Raw genomic sequence first — 20,514 nt, forward strand, 5'->3', positions numbered from 1 at the left:
ATCACTTTCATAGGGTTCTGCACTGCTTTGTAAATAGCTGGCTTTCCAAACATGCCAGGCCTTTACTCTGAGGCATACATTTCCTGATTAGACGCAACAACGGGCAGTCGTCATCTCATAACTATTGTGTTGCCTTGCATGTTGCTATGTGACATTATACAATTCCTGTATCCATTTTATCATGTTATATCACACAGTATCTGATCATAGCCCATTCCCTGGCCATTCCTGGATTGTTTGTAGTTTTGCCAATGTCAATATTTTGGTAGAAATGCATTACATATGTACTGGTGTAGCTGAAGAACTTAAAAGTGCCACATGGAGTAAAAAGACGAGTTGGGTTTCTTCACCGGGACAATCATTTTGTGGAATTAAGATGAATACCTCGGTGACAAAAAGCAGAAACCCCATTTTATTGGCTCATGAGACTGATACAATTGGGGAGGGAAAGGTCCAAATGGGGGAGGGGATCAGAGCCGAAATTCCTGAAGAACAAAATGTTCTAGAGATGTGTTTTAGTTATACAGTTGAGTGGGAGCACGTGTTTATGGAAGAAAAGTACATGGGGGGTTCATATAAAATGTATGATAAGATGCTAACTTGTGTATCATGATGAAGACAATGTGGGAGAGAAACGGAGATAAATCTCTGATGCAAATCTTGGATTCGGATATCCCTGGGGCTACATTTTCCAGTGTAAAATGGTACAACGGAGTCCACGATTATTAGAGGTCAACTGTATACCATGTCATCCTCATAGTTGGAAGCAAAACGTTGTTTCCACAAAGTCCTAGCATGTTAGAATCTGATAAATTAGTATCTGTCCAATTCAGAAAACAAACTGCTCAATTCTGTTCGTTAGGAAGGAAATACATCCAAAATGATGTTTATTTTCCCTTCACCCAAAAGACTACCTTCCTGGATCTCTATTTTATTGGTATTATCCTGTAAAATGGTTAGAAGTGCCACAGCCAAGGGCTTTCATGAGAACTCCAGCTTGGCAGGGGCTTTTCCTGCTATTAGATGAAGATAATACCCAAGACCAGTAACATGAGCCAAGGTCTTTAGTGAGAAAGGGAAAAATGCAACTCAACAAGACACATTTGTTATACTGTAGGAATGTGATATATATGGTGGAAGCCTTTTTTTGGCTGCCAATACTGTAGTGGATTTGTTTTTATTGGTTTCAGTGAAGAAGGCAGAGACGTAACAACCAGGTTAAATTGAGACTTTTCATAAAAATAGTAGGTTTTTTTTCTTCCAAAACATAAGTTTGTAGCGTTTGTATTGTGAATAGGCTCTACAATCAATGATGCTACATGGACTGATGCATCCACATAGTTCTATCTGTGATTTGTTAACACTGGAAATGAATAACTAAGCCCAACTCCTACCAGATATTGAGTTGGATTTTGTATAGGCTACTTTTTCACAGGTACAAAAAATCTTACCTTTGCAATTGAATTGACTACATCATTTCAAATGGTTGAAATTCAATATTGTTATGCATGTTTACATGGGGCCCTGCAATAACTCGGACCAATATCTTTTGTCAATCTTATTGCAAGCTCAAAGTAGATTGTGAGGCATGCAATTACCCCACTATTATGAAGCCATTCTTTATGCTCCACTTCACTTTCCATATTTGTGTGATTATAGTATGTTTGAGAAACTCAGTGAGGCTTGAAGGGCCGTCTGCTCAACCATCAGTGGTCTTTAACAGTGTGGAATACCGGCGTGAAAATGCACACGTTCAACTAGCACTGCCCTACTGGTGTTTGAGACTGGTGCTGGAAAATCAGTCAGTTTGGAGGGTGTTTAGAGGATACCATGCAGGCCCACTTCCCAAACATATGGAGGAATTTGGACATTTCCCCTATGAATACTGTGCTGCATGAAGATAGGAAATTGTAGAATGAAGGCTGTTCTTTAGTATTCTTCTTAGAAATGCAGTTCAATACATAAATAGGGACCATAGATCCAGCAATGTGGCAGTTACTCTAATGAGTAAGTACTGTACAATCCTGACCATAGACAGGGACATTTACAGTAAGCATGATGTCCCTCTCTGCATGGGTTTCCATGTGAGGTCCTTGCATAACCACTGAAGCCCAGGAAAAACATGGATCAGCTTCATACTGCATGAGGGAGCAGTCATACGGCGCTCACGTGTCCAAGCCAGTCTCAGTTCATTCCTTCTCCATCCAAAAACACGAGCCCCCGGTACGCGTTAAAGCAAACAATCACGACAGGACCTTTTGTAAAAACAAGGAAATTGAGGACAAGGACAGATCTCTGTGGTTTGGAGATGAATGGTTTTGAGAAATATTCATTTCTAATGTGAACCACCAGTCAGCAGGTCTCCATAAGGCGATGCAGATGGTTTGTGTTTCTCAGGGCTTAACTGTGTGATCCCCAGTCAATGTTCAGGAAGTTAGGCGAAGGTGAGCGGCCTCATGAGCGTGTGGATGAGGAGTGTAGTACCTCAGAATAGCATACTCTGTCCTCTCGGACTTTGCTCTTTCTTTTTTTGGGGTACTTTTTTGTTTCACATTCGTGCAAATGCTCCTGGTTACAATGGGTAGGCTAGTCAACAGGCTCTCACAGAATGCAGCTGACACGTTTCATGTTTTCCTAAACCAACAACCCAGTCCACTTCAGAAAATATGTAGATGTCAGCTTTTTTCGTCACTTAGTACCGCCGGGAAACATTTGTTTCAGTAAGTTTTTATATCAAAAGGCACGTTTTGGCTTGATCGTACCATTTCTCCACCATTCTGGTTCATTTCTCCAGTTTCCTTTTTTGAGTTTGACTTTCGCGCACGTTCTCTCCTTCAGAGTGCAAGGCCTTTTTAGAAAATTGTTGATGGTAGACCTCTCTTCGTAGGTGCTCTTCAAAGTCAGCATGGCAAGAGGTTAGAGGACGTGTAAGGCAGTGAGGCATTGTCCCAAGTTTAGACAAGCTTCAAGCCACATTCAATCAGCCATTAAAACAGCAGAATTGTGACTGTTTCTGGCCAATGCTGACAAGAACGTGGTCCTCATTTAATACTGTTTATTTGAAGTGAGGCTGGATCTCTTATGTTTAAAATAATCTATTTTAACCCTGAAGTAAAATCTTGCATAATTTGATCAGCTGCGTGATTAACTTTTGTGTTCGTACATCTGTCATGTAAAATTGGTCATCTAAACAGACTACAGTATAGGCACTCAAGAAGAATTATGGCGCAATTATCGGTTTGCTGATCTCCATTTCTGTACTTTTGAACTAAGATATGTAATAACACTTTCTTTTTCCTTTTATTAAATATGACCAATATCTATTTCAGGTCATGGATGAAACCAAAACACAGATAGCGTGGCCTTCCAAACTGAAGATCGGCGCCAAGTCCAAAAAAGGTGAATGTTTGTTTTGATTCTAGAGATACAGATCAGCTGTAATTATATAAAAATGAACATCCCTCCTGTTTACTGCCCTACAATTCACTCCACTGTTGCTTTTTCATTTCCGGGTGTAAGTCTTTAGGTTTGTTTGTGACAGATATATGCTGATTATGTCTATACAGGAAGAGTATGAGTCAGTTTATTTGCAAGGACAACATATGCTTGCTTGTTTTCCCTCTGAAAGACCCCCCTAAGTCATTTTTCTAATCAAGAAAAAGGTCACAGCAGTATATTCATATTTTGACCACTTACTCTTCTCTCTGGTCAGGCATTTCAGACTTTACACCAATTTGTAAGTTTGTTTGAGGGCCCTTGAGTTAGAAGTTATGTGCATATAATGGCTGAGTTGGTCCACTGCTCTGTTGTTCCACTGCTCTGTTGTTCCACTACACTGTTGTTCCACTGCTCTGTTGTTCCACTGCACTGTTGTTCCACTGCACTGTTGTTCCACTGCACTGTTGTTCCACTGCTCTGTTGTTCCACTGCTCTGTTGTTCCACTGCTCTGTTGTTCCACTGCTCTGTTGTTCCACTGCTCTGTTGTTCCACTGCTCTGTTGTTCCACTGCACTGTTGTTCCACTGCACTGTTGTTCCACTGCTCTGTTGTTCCACTGCTCTGTTGTTCCACTGCTCTGTTGTTCCACTGCTCTGTTGTTCCACTGCTCTGTTGTTCCACTGCTCTGTTGTTCCACTGCTCTGTTGTTCCACTGCACTGTTGTTCCACTGCACTGTTGTTCCACTGCTCTGTTGTTCCACTGCTCTGTTGTTCCACTGCACTGTTGTTCCACTGCTCTGTTGTTCCACTGCTCTGTTGTTCCACTGCACTGTTGTTTTACTGCTCTGTTGTTCCACTGCACTGTTGTTCCACTGCTCTGTTGTTCCACTGCACTGTTGTTCCACTGCACTGTTGTTCCACTGCTCTGTTGTTCCACTGCTCTGTTGTTCCACTGCTCTGTTGTTCCACTGCTCTGTTGTTCCACTGCTCTGTTGTTCCACTGCTCTGTTGTTCCACTGCTCTGTTGTTCCACTGCTCTGTTGTTCCACTGCTCTGTTGTTCCACTGCACTGTTGTTCCACTGCTCTGTTGTTCCACTGCACTGTTGTTCCACTGCTCTGTTGTTCCACTGCTCTGTTGTTCCACTGCACTGTTGTTCCACTGCTCTGTTGTTCCACTGCACTGTTGTTCCACTGCTCTGTTGTTCCACTGCTCTGTTGTTCCACTGCACTGTTGTTCCACTGCACTGTTGTTCCACTGCTCTGTTGTTCCACTGCTCTGTTGTTCCACTGCTCTGTTGTTCCACTGCTCTGTTGTTCCACTGCTCTGTTGTTCCACTGCACTGTTGTTCCACTGCTCTGTTGTTCCACTGCTCTGTTGTTCCACTGCTCTGTTGTTTCACTGCACTGTTGTTCCATTGCTCTGTTGTTCCACTGCTCTGTTGTTCCACTGCACTGTTGTTCCACTGCACTGTTGTTCCACTGCTCTGTTGTTCCACTGCTCTGTTGTTCCACTGCTCTGTTGTTCCACTGCTCTGTTGTTCCACTGCTCTGTTGTTCCACTGCTCTGTTGTTCCACTGCACTGTTGTTCCACTGCTCTGTTGTTCCACTGCACTGTTGTTCCACTGCTCTGTTGTTCCACTGCTCTGTTGTTCCACTGCACTGTTGTTCCACTGCACTGTTGTTCCACTGCTCTGTTGTTCCACTGCTCTGTTGTTCCACTGCTCTGTTGTTCCACTGCTCTGTTGTTCCACTGCTCTGTTGTTCCACTGCACTGTTGTTCCACTGCACTGTTGTTCCACTGCACTGTTGTTCCACTGCTCTGTTGTTTCACTGCACTGTTGTTCCACTGCTCTGTTGTTCCACTGCTCTGTTGTTCCACTGCTCTGTTGTTCCACTGCACTGTTGTTCCACTGCACTGTTGTTCCACTGCTCTGTTGTTCCACTGCTCTGTTGTTCCACTGCTCTGTTGCCATTAAAACACTACAGCTATTTAAAGCTTGTCTGGGGGAAGGTTGGTTTTGACCTGCCCTCTTTGTTGTCCTCAAGGGAATGCCAGTGTGTCTTCATGCCAAATGTAAAATTCCAAAACTTGATGTAACTTCCTGGAAACTTTTTTAACAGCTCTTCTACCCCCAGTTGATTTAGAGTGTGCCCCACCCATACTCCCAAGTTCATTCACAAATCTCATTTCCATTGAGAGACCAGTTTGTCCATTTAATTTCCGCCCTATGATTTGTTGGGTGTCAGCCTTTTAGTGTTACGTAAACCAAGAAGAGGCATGAACAATTTCCACTAATGTCTTCCAGTTATCTCATGAGTGCATGCACTGCATTTTTGTGCCTTTTGGAAGAAAAACACATGTATTTGTGATCATATGTGCTTCACAACCAGAGGGGAGAGAGTACGTCTTGGTACTATAATCAACCCTGTAATCTACCCAGAATGACTGGATAGCCTACACCTGTGAGTTTGAGGTTAGCCATCAACACAACTACTAGAGACAAAATGTTGGATCCCCATTCCATTCTGCTTCTCCACTCTCTTATGTCTTGGATATTTTGAACATTAAACTACCATTTACATCACCAGCTGTCTATGAAAGTCAATCATTTACAAATTGGGGGTTGCTAAAACTCAAACTATTTGTCTCACTTTATGTAATCATGATGTGTCGCCATTGTCTCTGAAAAGCGACTCTTGTAGTATTTTACTCTGCCCTCGTAATGCCTGTGAGTCATGAGCAAATGTGAGAGTTGTTTGCAAGGCCTCCGTGCAGGTCCCCTCAGCCTCTCCATCAAAGTGGCAGGCCTTAACACCTCCAGCACCACTACCACCTGCACCAGTGTGATAAGACCAGAGTCAATATACCGTCAGGTGATTCATAGCAGAACAGTATCTCTGAGATGCAGGCAGGCTCATATTACACTTTACCAGAACATGTCACCATGAGAATAAATGACTAATGTCCTTAACACATTTATATGTATGACCAGGGGGAAATGCTCTGACTATCCATCTTAGGATATGTTTTGAATTGACAGCATTTTATTGTTTAACTGTGTGTTTGGTTTTCACATTATTTTATACTTGGTTGTTTCCCATTTGACCGATACACTTTCTGTTCAGAATATGCAATATAGTAACCTATCAGTTAATTAAATACATCCTTGCATGACAATGGAAGACTTCATTCCTGGGTAGGCTTTTTTGAACACCATTTTGGTCTTTATCACTACTCCCGACACATAGCCACAGAGTGGTGACTTACACCTTTAATATACACATGTAAAACATTTTTTATGAAAGACGTCAGAAGTTTGACAATATAAAAGAACGGTAGAGCAGATCAACAGCACCTACTGTAGTACTGAAGGTCAGACCGAGCCTCGTGATCAAGGAAAATATTTCATTTGGACTACTCATTATGAAGTTGGGCAGTTAAATGTCACCCAACATCAGTGTTGGGGTAGTAGTGAACTACATGTAGTAGTTTCCTTATGTTGAAGTGGCCTATGGCCGTGAGTTTTTAGGAAAACATATTTGTGTCCTGCTTCTTCAGTTCTGACAGTGATCACAGGCAACATGTAATCAAAGTTAGAAATGTATGTAGGGCTTTATTCTATTCCAATCAACATTGGAGAGGTTAGACATACAGTGCCTTCGGAAAATATTCAGACCTCTTGACTTTTTCCACATTTTGTTATTTTAAAGCCTTATTTTAAAATTGATTAAATAAATCCTCAGCAATCTACACAAAATACCCCATAATGATGAAGCGAAAATAGTTTTAAAAATTTGTTGTAATATTTTTGCAAATGTATACTTATTTACATAAGTATTCAGACCCTTTGCTATGAGACTTGTAATTGAGCTCAGGTGCATATTGTTTCCATTAATCATCCTTGATGTTTCTACAACTTGATTGGAGTCCACCTGTGGTAAATTGAATTGATTGGACATGATATGGAAAGGCACAAACCTGTCTAGATAAGGTCCCACAGTTGACAGTGCATGTCAGAGCAAAAAGCAAGCCAGTGAGGTCGATGGAATTGTCTGTAGAGCTCCGAGACAGGATTATGTCGAGGCACAGAACTGGGGAAGGGTGGCAAAAATATTATGCAGCATTTTTTATTTTATTTAACCAGGCAAGTCAGTTAAGAACATATTCTTATTTTCAATGACGGCCTGGGAACAGTGGGTTAACTGCCTGTTCAGGGGCAGAACGACAGATTTGTACCTTGTCAGCTCAGGGGTTTGAACTCGCAACCTTCCGGTTACTAGTCCAACGCTCTAACCACTAGGCTACGCTGCCACCCTAGCATTGATGGTCCCCAAAAACACAGTGGCCTTCATCATTCTTAAATGGAAGAAGTTTGGAAACACCAAGGCTCTTCCCAGAGCTGACCGCCCTACCAAACTGAGAAATCGGGGGAGAAGGGCCTTGGTCAGGGAGGTGACCAGAGCTCCGGAGTTCCTCTGTGGAGATGGGCGAACATTCCAAAATGACAACCATCTCGGCAACACTCCACCAATCAGGTCTTTATGGTAGAGCGGCCAGACGGAAGCCAATCCTCAGTAAAAGGCACATACCAGCCTGCTTGGAGTTTGCCAAAAGTCACCTAAAGACTCTCAGACCATGAGAAACAAGATTCTCTGGTCTGTTGAAACCAAGATTGAATTCTTTGGCCTGAATGCCAAGCGTCACGTCTGGAGGAAACCAGGCACCATCCCTACGGTGAAGCATGGTGGTGGCAGCATCATGCTGTGGGGATGTTTTTCAGCGGCAGGGACTGGGAGACTAGTCAGGATCGAGGGAAAGATGAACGGAGCAAAGTACAGAGAGATCCTTGATGAAAACTTGCTCCAGAGCTCTCAGGACCTCAGACTGCGGTGAAGGTTCACCTTCCAACAGTACAATGACCCTAAGCACACGGCCAAGACAATGCAGGAGTGGCTTCGGGACTCTTTATGTCCTTGAGTGGTCCAGCCAGAGATCGGACTTGAAGCCGATCGAACATCTCTGGAGAGACCTGAAAATAGCTGTGCAGCAACGCTCCCCATCCAACCTGACAGAGGTTGAGAGGATCTGCAGAGAAGAATGGGAGAAACTCCCCGAATACAGGTGTGCCAAGCTTGTAGCATCATACCCAAGAAGACTTGATGTTGTAATCGCTGCCAAAGGTGCTTCAACAAAGTACTGAGTAAAGAGTCTGAATACATATGTAAATGTAATATTTCAGTTTTTATGTGTAAAAAAATAATTTCTCAACCTCTTTGCTTTGTCATTATGGGTATTGTGTGTAGATTGAGGGGGAAAAAACTATTTTAATACATTTTAGAATAAGGCTGTAACGTAGCAAAATGTGTAAAAATTCAAGGTGTCTGAATACTTTCCGAAGGCACTGTATTTATCTTTTGTGCAAGTAGTCCAAGTTCATGGCATTCGGTCAAGGCAGGCACTCTTTACACGCTGGAATCATTTGGAAAATGTTTTGCTTTTCGGGAAATCGGGACAGCAGCAAGACCAATAACCTGAACTCGACTTCCAACTTTTTATGTTTGTTCAGCCGCCATTCTTTCACCAATCTTTCTTCGTCTTTCAGTCATTTTGCAGATGTTTTTAAAGAGGTACCTAGATCCAAATTTACTTAAATTCTGAGCGTTTGTGTGATACTTCACTGTGTAAGCCCATGCTGGAAAAAAGTATTTGCCAGTAAGCAGAGGGGTCAAATTGTATTTTTTTTTGTCAAGTGTCAACTACCAAGACTTTTCCTTTTAGCTGTATTGCCATATTTTTGCTTTTCTAGGTGTTTTGTGTGCCAAATTAACACTTAAGGTGTTCCACAGTCAATCATATGAGTACACACCGCTCACTTAAAAAATGTGTGGGTGTTCCAACGTCACACATAGCAAAACTCATTTTGCCCCACGAATGAGTACCAGATGTGCAGGTTAGGCCAGTGGAAGGCCAACACGCCCTCTGCTGGTTAGATGCCACCAGGGGAAGTAGATGTGGACTTCAGTCTCTTGTCACAGCTGTGTGTTTGGAATGTTTCCTTGAACCAAAGCTGTGTCAGTCACCTCTAATACTGCTATGTTTTTCCGTCTGACTGCGCCCACTCCTATCTTGATGTAACCCAATGTGGACTTGAGGCATTTGGGTTGTTTTTGTTTCGTTTTTTTGTCTCACAGCATTTTTCTTTTCACTCTTCTGTGATCTTGCTTCAGCGTTGAGGCCACGGAGGTCCCATGTCGCACTGACGAGATCCACACGGCCTTCCACTGCTCCCACAATCCCTCCCCAGGCCCATTTAAAAAATGGAACACTGAGGCTCCTAAACACTTCCCTGCAGCAGCATTCCAGAGCCTAGCCAACCCAGATCTCTCCTCAGTAGGGCCCAGGGCCAGTTCATGTGCTTTCCTCTTAGTTTTTGTTTTGTGACTCTATGGAGAGTTTCTGTTTGGTTGTGTAATTGGAGCTTTGATGTGGTGTTCAGCCTATACAGCACAGGATACAATAACGGACTGTTCTATTTATTTGAATGATGGTTTCATTAATAGTTTACATTTGAATGAACTCTTCTGTTCTACATTATACGGTTTTACCTGCATTTCCCTGCTCATTACCTCTAAAATCTCCTAAACCCAACCAATGTCAATGGGTTTTATAAAGTGTAAAGTTTATAAACAAACTCTGAATATAAATATTTTCTTCTTTAGGAGTATACAAAGTAAATCGGAGCTATTTGGGTTGAGTGTGTGGGGAGGGGGGTTCCTGGAAGGCGCTAAACTGACATCCTGCCCCTCCGTACAGTCAAGAAAGTGGGGCTCCTAGGAGCTGGCTCGCTGCATGCCCAGATGGACTCTACAGCCATAAGCATTAGCAGCACTGTGTATTTATGTTGTGAATTGCTGTACAAGAGCTGAGAGGGTCTCTACAAGTGCAGTTTACTCAAATAATTGACATATTTGCCCAGATAATGTATTATGATGTGCAGATATTTTACATTTTCTCTGCAGTTTTTGAACTGAACAGTTGTGATGTAGTAGACACATGTGTAGCCGTTTAGATAGTATTTAGTTTAGCTTGACTCAAAGGACACAACCTTGGTGTTTGACAACTGGAGGAGGACTTAATTTATTTAACCAGACAGACAGAGGAACAGTGTTACGCCTTTGGCACTGATCGACTGGATGAGGTTTGTAGGATGGAAGTGAAACACATGGGACTGCCTTTATCTCAGGGCTAATTTAAGGGGTCATTATTCTGTCTTTGTATCCAGTACTGTCTGACTGATAGTAATACAACATTGCTGTGTAAGAGCCTATATTGAGAGTCATCACATCTGAAAGGAGCATTTACGGTAGTGCTTTATTTGATGTCACAACGGATCCCATCAACTCATAGGCTTGGGAAAAGGTGTTCAAATAGTCTCTTCTTGAGATCTTGATCTCTCCACCATTTTCTCTTTGTCTCTTTTTGTTCTCTCTCTGAACCTCTCTCTCTCTCTCTCTCTCTCTCTCTCTCTCTCTCTCTCTCCAGATCCGCACATTAAGGTTTGTGGAAAGAGAGACAACGTGAGGGAAGCCAAAGACCGAATCATGTCAGTCCTCGACACAAAGGTATGTATGAATGATGGAAAGGTTTTTGTTTTGTTGTCATGGCAACACCAACACTGACCTCCCTAAATGATCAACTAGAGGATGGTAGACACAGATGGATCCAATAAGTGTCTTATTTCATGCTCTAGAAAGCCTTGGTTTGCTTCCTCTTCAATTTGAGAATCTCAGACTTGTAATATGACTTGCCACCAAGGTGGCCAGTGCTTAATTTCCTGAGTGTGTAATGGCTTAGCATGGTGCAAGTCTTGTCTCTATGGCAACAAACATCCTCATCCCAAAATGGGCACACCATAGCACCCCCTGTGGGCGAGTTTTATCATAACACGCCAAAGTATTTTCTCTGCACACGGTCGAGGGCTTCACAAATCGCGTATGGGTCAGATCTGATAGTCACGGTTATGTGTAACTTTAACTGACTTGTCCTGAAGGGAGGGAGGGAAGGAAGGGAGGGGAGGGAGAATATTCTAAGTGGAGTTAATATTTGTAACTGTAGGATGAGAGAGCGTATGCACTGCATCTTCAATTAGCCTAGCTAGCTAACGTTAGCTAGCTTCTGGTTTGATGCAGTCGACCGATAATACGTAATCATATTTGATGATAAATAACCTAGCCATGGCAGTTATTAGTCTACTATAGCGCGAGTCAGCTTCGTTGGTTGCGGTCTCTCCCTCTCTGCTCCGTGTCACTCGCTTACAGTACAGCCCCTCCCCGCCAGCTCGAGCTGGGTGGTGGGTACTCTCTTCGTTCGCTGGACTTGATCCTGCTAACTGTTCCAAATGTCCCAACTGAATTTGGAAAAGGGGCTTTTGTGTAATCTGCGCCATCGTCTTGGAACACCTTACAAAATTATTTTAAACTGGAAGAACTTGTCCCGATTGGTGTTTTTAAATCACTGATGAAGGATTTTGAGGCTGATTCCCTGACCTGTCAATGTTTTTAATTTGCTGTTTTATACTCTTGTGAATTCAATGGTTTTTACTAGGTTACTTGTAGTTTTTCATGTTGTCTGTCTGTAATTTTTTTGTAATGACGTGGTGCTGCCTATCTTGGCCAGGGCGCTGTTGAAAAAGAGATTTTAATCTCAATGAGCCCTTCCTGGTTAAATAAAGGTTAAATAAAAAATAAAATCAGAGTGGCACCTCTCCCTCCCTCCTCTCACTCTGTATCAGCTCTGGTAAATAAAGTAGCTTAAATGACTTTTCTGCTGCTTCCTCCACTTGGATCGGACCCGGTCTGGATCCAACCAGGTCTTTACGGAATGGGCCTACTTGTCCTTGGGTCTGTTCGGAACGGGTCTCTATATTTTTTTAATAAATGTATGCATATAGGGTCCATTTCAGAACAGGTCCAACTTTTAGGACCCGTGAAGACCTCTAGCACATGGTCACCACATGATTGGCTACATATTGCACCCCAATGAGTTGAATATGAAACAACTATGATTAGCTGGCATTAATATCAATGGATTTGTCAAATGAAACTTTTTTTTAAACAACATTTGTAAACAACATACTTTTAGGCTTATCTGCTTTAGCTCCATGTAATTGGATGTGATTGGTTATATTCCTCACGCCTCTAAGTGGAGCATTGGGGACTGGTATTAGCTTCTCGTGGTGGACCCATCTGCCTGGCAGTGGTGTTGTACCAGAGCCGTGGGTGTGGGTGGAAGAGATGCATCATATTTGTCTTCAAAGTCATTCTACTATTATAGACTGATAGTCTAGTTTTATTCTGGCCCATTTGCATATTAGCCGAGGAGCATTCAAGCCATGTCAATATATTTGTAATGTTTTATTTAACCTTTATTTAACTAGGCAAGTCAGTTAAGAACAAATTATTAATTACAATTATGGCCTACACCTGTCAAACCTGGACGACGCTGGGCCAATTGTGCGCGGCCCTATGGGACTCCCAATCATGTCCGGTTGTGAAACAGCCTGGATTCGAACCAGTGTGTCTGTAGTGATGCCTCAAGCACTGAGATTCATTACCTTAGATCACTATGCCACTCGGGAGCCCCAATATTTAAGCTGTGTCAATATTCACAATATTGTCATGGTTTATAGTCATATGTTGGTATAGAATTTAATATTTACGCATGTTAGATTTCTATCATATCATTCACTATTAAGTGAACATTGTCTGGCAGGCCATGCTTAAGAAGAGTGTCTCCGCCTCCTTCCTTTCCCCAGCAGAGTAACAGGGTAACCCTTAAGATGGACGTGTCCCACACAGAGCACTCCCACGTCATCGGCAAGGGAGGCAACAACATCAAGAAGGTGATGGAGGACACGGGCTGCCACATCCACTTCCCAGACTCCAACCGCAACAACCAGGCGGAGAAGAGCAACCAGGTACAGAGAGCGATACCATCGTATATGTACAATTAACAATGTATACTGGATCTGATAGACTGAATACTAGTTCATGTGCTGTGCCATCACCAATCACATTTGTGTGGGACTGTCATGGCTTCTCTGTTTGCACAGGCTGTATTTACTTTTTTTAACCACATGGAACTGGTATACAGTTGAAGTCAGAAGTTTACATACACTTCAGTTGGAGTCATTAAAACTCGTTTTTCAACCACTCCACAAATTTCTTGTTCACAAACTATAGTTTTGGAAGTCGGTTAGGACATCTACTTTGTGCATGACACCAGTCATTTTCCAACAATTGTTTACAGACAGAATAGTTCACTTATAGTTCACAGTATCACCATTCCAGTGGGTCAGAAGTTTACATGCACTAAGTTGACTGTACCTTTTAAACAGCTTGGAAAATTCCAGAAAATTATGTCATGGCTTTAGAAGCTTCTGATTGACATAATTTGAGTCAATTGGAGGTGTACCTGGGGATGTATTTCAAGGCCTACCTTCAAACGCTGTGCCTCTTTGCTTGACATCATGGGAAATCAAAAGAAATCAGCCAAGAACTCAGAAAATAATTGTAGACCTCTACAAGTCTGGTTGATCCTTGGGAACAATTTCCAAACAACTGAAGGTACCACGTTCATCTGTACAAACAATAGTACACATGAATAAACACCATGGGACCACGCAGCCGTCATACCGCTCAGGAAGGAGACGTGTTCTGTTTTTGAGTATGTCCCAGTTGCTAGTTGCTAGAGTGGCATTCAGTGGCCATGTTGCAGAGAGCCGTTGTAATTTTTCTGTTTTGATTGGCTGCAACATAGGAAGCGAGTGTGTTTGGGCTGGATTGAATAGACGAGCAGTAGGAACCAGCTGTAATTCCGATTTACATCCACCTCTGGAGGAGGCAAGCTGCCAATTTATTTGTTGTTGTATGATTATAATTTTTTTAACAATACAAAACATACAAACGCTCACAAAGATCAACAAAATCACACTTGCCCAGACCCACCACCTCACGCCCTCAGCGCCCGCATTGCCTCAAACTACACCATTTTGTTTCTCTCCGTCGCTCAAGCACTTTCAACATTTAGATAATAACGCATTTGACCTTTTCCATTTTGTTAACGATGGAGGATTGTTTGATTTCCAGTTAGGCAAACGTTTTTTCAAGATGATTTTCGAGAAAAGTATTTTCCAACCCATTGGGTATTTCACTGCCCCCTCATATACCATGTCTTTAAAAATATGCAGACAGACGGATTCAAAGTATATTTACATTGTAATACTTCTGACAGCCAACTTTCGAACTCCGCCCATAACTTTTGGACTTTCTAACATTCCCAGAAGACATGGATTAATGAATCATTGTTAGTTTTACACTTAAGAGGTGACTCTGCCCTTGTGCTGTAGAAATTGTGAATTTTTACAGTAGTTTATACTGGATTAAGAATACATTTTTGTTAACTGTAATTTGGTTAGATATGTTACAACATTCCCTCCATCTTGTAACAACATCAGCTCTTTTTAAGTCTTTGTTCCAATAGTTTATGTTTTCTAACAGATTGTCAGTTGGATATGATTTCTGCAAGGTTTTGTATATCTTACCTATCATATGAACATCCTATTCTGACTCAAATAGGATTCCCTCAAGATTGATTGGATATACAAAAGATTTTGAAATAAATGTTGTGATATTAAACTTTTATGTTGCAATGTATTTGGAAATATCTACATTGGTCAGTCAAAAACTGCTTTTTAATAAATGTATTTCCTGTTACCAAGTCATTTCCGGTATCTATGCCTTTAGTTTTCCATGTGGACCAATTTATCAGCGAATTCTGAAAAGCTATCCAAGGATTGAGGTTGTTAATGTTCTTAGCTTTATCCTTTGAAGATAGACGTGAAAAGATTCAGCATGTGCATCTTCAATATGTACCCCATTATTCCTCTTTAGTGCATTTAACAATATGTCACAAGTTAAAGCTCTGGGTGGCGAGTTAATACAATTCTAAGTCTGGAAGGTTAAAACCACCCTCTGACTTGGGAGGATGTAAAACTTTCCTTGTTATTCTATGAGTTGTATTCGCCCATATAAAGTTTGTTATGACCGAGTATACTTTTTTAAAGAATGGCTTCAGTGGGTTGATCGGTATTACTGAGAATAAGTCTGAAAACGTTGGTTTATTCTACCTGTAAGATTTCTGGGAAGATTATTCCATCTAATTAGATCTGCTTTGATATTATTAAGGAATGGGATAAAGTTACCATTTATATATTGTTGTTGTCACTCATTAAGTATCTTATGTGTTTAATATTTTTTGTGGTTCACTCTGCTAAATGGCATATATATATATATATATATATATATATATATATATACTTAAAGTATTGCTGTAGATCGAGTTATTCTGATTTTTTTCCTATGGGCATTTCTTTTTTAAATATTTTTTTGTTACCAGCTAGTCTTAAAGACTGGGGCTTAATTTGTTCAGAAGTGCTGATTAAATTTAGTCCGGAGTGATGGCTCTGTCGGCCAAAGCCTGGTTTGCGCCGTTATGGTGAGTTACCGATGAAGGGGTTGAAAAGGGAGAGAGGAGGAGAGAGATTATCGAACCGCTGGCAGGATATCTAATAAAGGCTTTTATCTCTTTTATTTTATTTATGTCATAATTATTTTAATCACAGGCCCACAGTCAGGATGTAAAGTGATGAAAGGCAATGGCTGGTTCTGGGTTCTTAAAGATGGTAAGAGTCTCCAAACCACCTTCCTCTTTATGGGGTTATTCTGATCGGGTTGTGATGAAAAAAAAAAATGGGGGGGGGATTTATACAGCTAGCCAGCACTTGTACTTGACACCCCCTCCCTCCTTCTAGCTCTGACTCTACTGACAGCTACATTACTGAGGAAAAAATTACTTTCAATGCCTGTGATATGTGGTTGTCCCACCTAGCTATCTTAAGATGAATGGACTAACTGTAAGTCTCTGGATAAGAGCGTCTGCTAAATGACTAAAATGTAAAGGAAATGGGAATGACGGGACTAAATGGACATTTTGCCAAAGGTTCTCTTTTCACGGCTTTAGATTCCAGTTTTGATGTAACGGTAATAGCTAAACTATAACAATGACTTCTGTCTGTCCATCTGAACAGGTGTCCATTGCAGGCCAGCCAGGAGGGGTAGAGGCAGCTCGATCCAAAATCAGAGTAAGTTGGAGGTCATTTCTATGGAGGTCTCTCTGAGGTCTGAGCTATAGAATTCTGAACAGGCTGTTATTGTAAGCATGTGTCACTACAGTCATCATTTAGTTGTCTTTTAACTGCATGTGTTAGCTGTGGAGCCTGTGAACTCTGTGGTAATGCTCTGGCCGTAAACCATGTGGAACAGGGTACAGAGCAACCGGTTCAAGCCCAGCACACAGTGCGTCTGGCTTGGTAGAACTCCTGATCCATCTCAGAGGAAGGAGGGCCATTCCACTCGTGTGAGCCTCTGCGGTCCAGACCTTCCTCTTTTTTCTCCGCCATCACAATTCTTTGCACGCACGTGCTCCCTCTCTGAGAGGACCAAGACAAATAAGCTGAGTGCGAGAGAGTGCACGAAAGAGTGTGTTTTCACAGACAACAGGGCGCAACCCAGTTCATGCACTTCCTTGATAAAAAAGTTAACAAATGGAATTTGGAAGTAGCATTTGAGGGTACCGTTGTTGTAGGAAGGGGTTTATAAAATAAGCTGTAATAGCCACATGATCTGTTCTACCCTCCAAAGAACACGCAGCCAGCGGATGAGTGGGGAGGATCAAAGAGCACTTTCCTCTGACATCCTGCCTGCTTCTGTCAGTCCAAGCAGGACTCCTCGCCTCCCGAAGCCAAACACCTAGCAACCACACTCTACCAGTCCACCTAATCACTTAGCACCCCTCGCCCCAAACAGCAGCCCAGCTACTACCCAAACCTGTACCCTGTCCTACTCATGCCACTCAGTACAACTATTCACACCTGTACCCTTTGGCATATTATTTTCATACTGCCCAACCATATGACAACACCTGTACAGCCAACCCACATACGGTATTAACACCTACCCAGCTACCATTAACCCAAACATCCAACAACCCTCCACCCAAATAAAATCCCTACTCTGCTTCGTACTGATGTTGGCTGCCATAAAAAAATGTAGGAAAATTAATTAATCGGCGCCACTTCGATATACACTATCCTCTAGCAGCAGGGTTTAGAGACGACCTTTCATAGTTTGTTTGTTCCGGAGCAGCCTCTGCTGTTTTGGTTAACAGTACATGATCCTGGGTGGCCTCATCTGTCTCTGCCTGGGACCAAAACAATGATTGAATGGATTGGATGGGTTTTCCCTTCCCTGTAGTGCAGATGTGGAACACCCCTTGTTTGTCCCGGAACGTTGGTCTTCTGGCTGTTTTAAAGGGAAGGCTCAGATTGAGTTGTACCCTTAAACTTGATTGTGTATAATGAACGTTTTTGTTTGTATTTAGTCTTTGTGTAGTCGTTATACAGTTTTAAACAATGTCTTCCTTTCTGTCCTTTTGTCTGCTTGACTCATTCACACCTCTAGATTGAATACATATTAAGCTTAAAGTTGCCTGGAAGACCTGTTTTAAAAAGTTTATGGTAGTTCTATCTAAGCTGTTCTTCATTCAGAGCGCCTGGTTGGGCCGTTCTGTTTGTCCACTCTGTGTTTCCATACTCATTGGCTCTGACTTTACAGTGGAACTCCTGCAACATGATATAAAACTAGGCCCAGAAACATATGGGATTAATCATGGGTGCATTTCTTTGGTCGGAGTAATTCATGCTGTTTGTCCTTCTCTGGCAGCCTAAGCTATGGCGCACTGCCCAAGACTGAGTGTTTGGATAAGTCTGCCGTGTGTGTGTGTGTGTGTGTGTGTGTGTGTGTGTGTGTGTGTGTGTGTGTGTGTGTGTGTGTGTGTGTGTGTGTGTGTGTGTGTGTGTGTGTGTGTGTGTGTGTGTGTGTGTGTGCATACATGAGTAGACTTATGTGTATGTATGAACTTGTCAGCAAATTCTCCTGGCCTCCATCTAGGCTGTTTGAATGACTGCTGTGATTTGAGTGATGGAGTCCACTTTTAGTCTCTGTTCTCTGTGATGACTTGACTTGATTTATTATTTAGTGACTTTACCTTAACATTCACAGTCTGAGTATGAACAGACTGTCTAGGAGCAGACATGATCTGCTACTACAGTGTTGTACTGTATGTTTAATCAGCTCCCAATGGAAGTCTGCTGTAGCATGTGTGTGATGAAGGGCCTAACGCCGCCGGTCCCTACTGAGTACTGGCACAGTTGAACCCATTGTGATAGACAGCAGTCAGTGGTTTTATTGAGTTAAAACATTTCTATGCCATGTTTGGCCACTCCCGGCTGAAGTGGGACATGTAATGTCTGTGTAGATGTGTACATGCCAACCCTGTCCTACCTGAGCATTCCAAACTAGTACTTTTTGGTGCAAGGGAAATGTATGGCAGTAAAAAGTGCATATTTTCTTTAGGAATATAGTGAGGTAAAAGTTGTCCAAAATATAAATAGTAAACTACAGATCCCTCAAAAACAACATAAGTAGTATTTTTACTTATTTACTTTACACCTCTGACTGCATGTATTTCGCTCTCTCTCGCCCTTCCCTCACACACTCTTTCTATTGGTCTGTAAATGTAAATGTATTAATCTTTATCATTCTCAGGAGCTGCTCCCTCTGGTTCTGTCGTTTGAGCTGCCAGCCATCGTGCAGCCTGACCCAGGCTCTCCCACAGTGCAGCACATCTCCCAGACATACAACCTCACCGTCTCCTTCAAGCCCCCCACACGTCTCTATGGGACCACCGGAGTGGTCCGCGGCTCCCAGAACAACTCTAGTGCCGTCAAGGTGAGGCCCAGCAACACCCCTCACATCTACCCCCCAACATACCACAGTACTTAGTGAACAGCAGGGGTTGGGGCTTAGTGGTTCGAGAAGTGGACTGCTGTGACCAGAGGGTTGCTTGGTCAGCTCCCTAGTGGGAATTACAGTACTGTTGCCTTTAAAACCAAGCACTGTTCTCTAGCCCATGAGCAAGTAAATGTCTAATATAAGTTGTCTGGAGCTCTCTCTTCCTCTCCCCTTCTCCCCTGGGTCTCAGAGCTGTGGCTGGTGCTCTGGAGCCTTTCTCACCACTCAACCCAACACCCCCACCACCCACCTAACACTGACCCACCCGCACTCTAGCCATCAGTACAACCCAGCCTAGGGGAGTTAGTGGATGGGGTCAGTTTAACTTGGGATGCTGGCCAGATTGGGGCTGGGGTTTTGGGGGGGAGTATGTATGCTATGTAGTGAGAGACCTTGCTCTGTAAAAGGGGTCTGCCAAAGCCACTGTAGATTACTGTGCTGGCCTCAGGCTGGAGTTCCATCAGAAGGCCTTCTAATTCATCCAATGATTGTTTGCAGAGGCCTAGAATCAGACCATTCTGTTGGCTGCCAGGTGGCATTGAAAAACAGTGGTTTACTGTGGTGTAAACTATGGTTGAAATGTTGTTGGTTCACTAGCTGAGAGTGAACACTCTTTTCATTGTTTTTTCTTCCTGCACTTTTGCCATATTTGGATGTGCAAAATGAATCTCCTTTTTTACTGAGTTTTCCCTTGCCCCAGTCGGTAACTTTAGTTGAGAGTGCTGTCCACACAGTCGCTGACCTTTGCTAGCTCCTTTGAACAGAGTGCCTGGACATTTAAAAATATATATTTCACCTTTATTTAACCAGGTAAGCTGGTTGAGAACAAGTTCTCATTTACAACGGCGACCTGGCCAAGATAAGGCAAAGCAGTGCGACACAAACAACAACACAGAGTTACACATGGAATAAACAGGCGTACAGTCAATAACACAATAGGGAAAAAAGAAAGTCTATATACAGTGTGTGAAAATGGTGTGAGGATGTAAGGCAATAAATAGGCCATAGTAGCGAAGTAATTACAATTTAGAAAATTAACACTGGAATGATAGATGAGCAGATGATGATGTGCAAGTAGAAATACTGGCAAAAGAGCAGAAAA

At 42.4% G+C, this 20,514-nt stretch overlaps 1 protein-coding gene across 8 annotated transcripts in view; it reads left to right on the top strand.

Annotated features, from left to right (window-relative positions):
• The window catches only part of LOC118369412 (protein bicaudal C homolog 1-like), a 77,070-nt gene that overhangs the window by 37,443 nt on the left and 19,113 nt on the right, over positions 1-20,514 (top strand). For 6 of the 8 annotated variants that reach the window (XM_052498645.1, XM_052498646.1, XM_052498644.1 and 3 more), the window contains exons 3-7: positions 3,330-3,399; positions 10,984-11,063; positions 13,256-13,417; positions 16,589-16,642; positions 19,167-19,349. In XM_052498645.1, the coding sequence (XP_052354605.1) occupies positions 3,330-3,399; positions 10,984-11,063; positions 13,256-13,417; positions 16,589-16,642; positions 19,167-19,349 (549 nt within the window). The remainder of the gene's footprint in view (positions 1-3,329; positions 3,400-10,983; positions 11,064-13,255; positions 13,418-16,588; positions 16,643-19,166; positions 19,350-20,514) is intronic. The other 2 variants (XM_052498647.1, XM_052498641.1) reach the window with 1 other exon arrangement.

This window comes from Oncorhynchus keta, chromosome 36, assembly GCF_023373465.1.
Source record: "Oncorhynchus keta strain PuntledgeMale-10-30-2019 chromosome 36, Oket_V2, whole genome shotgun sequence".
NCBI classification, from domain to species: Eukaryota; Metazoa; Chordata; class Actinopteri; order Salmoniformes; family Salmonidae; genus Oncorhynchus; species Oncorhynchus keta.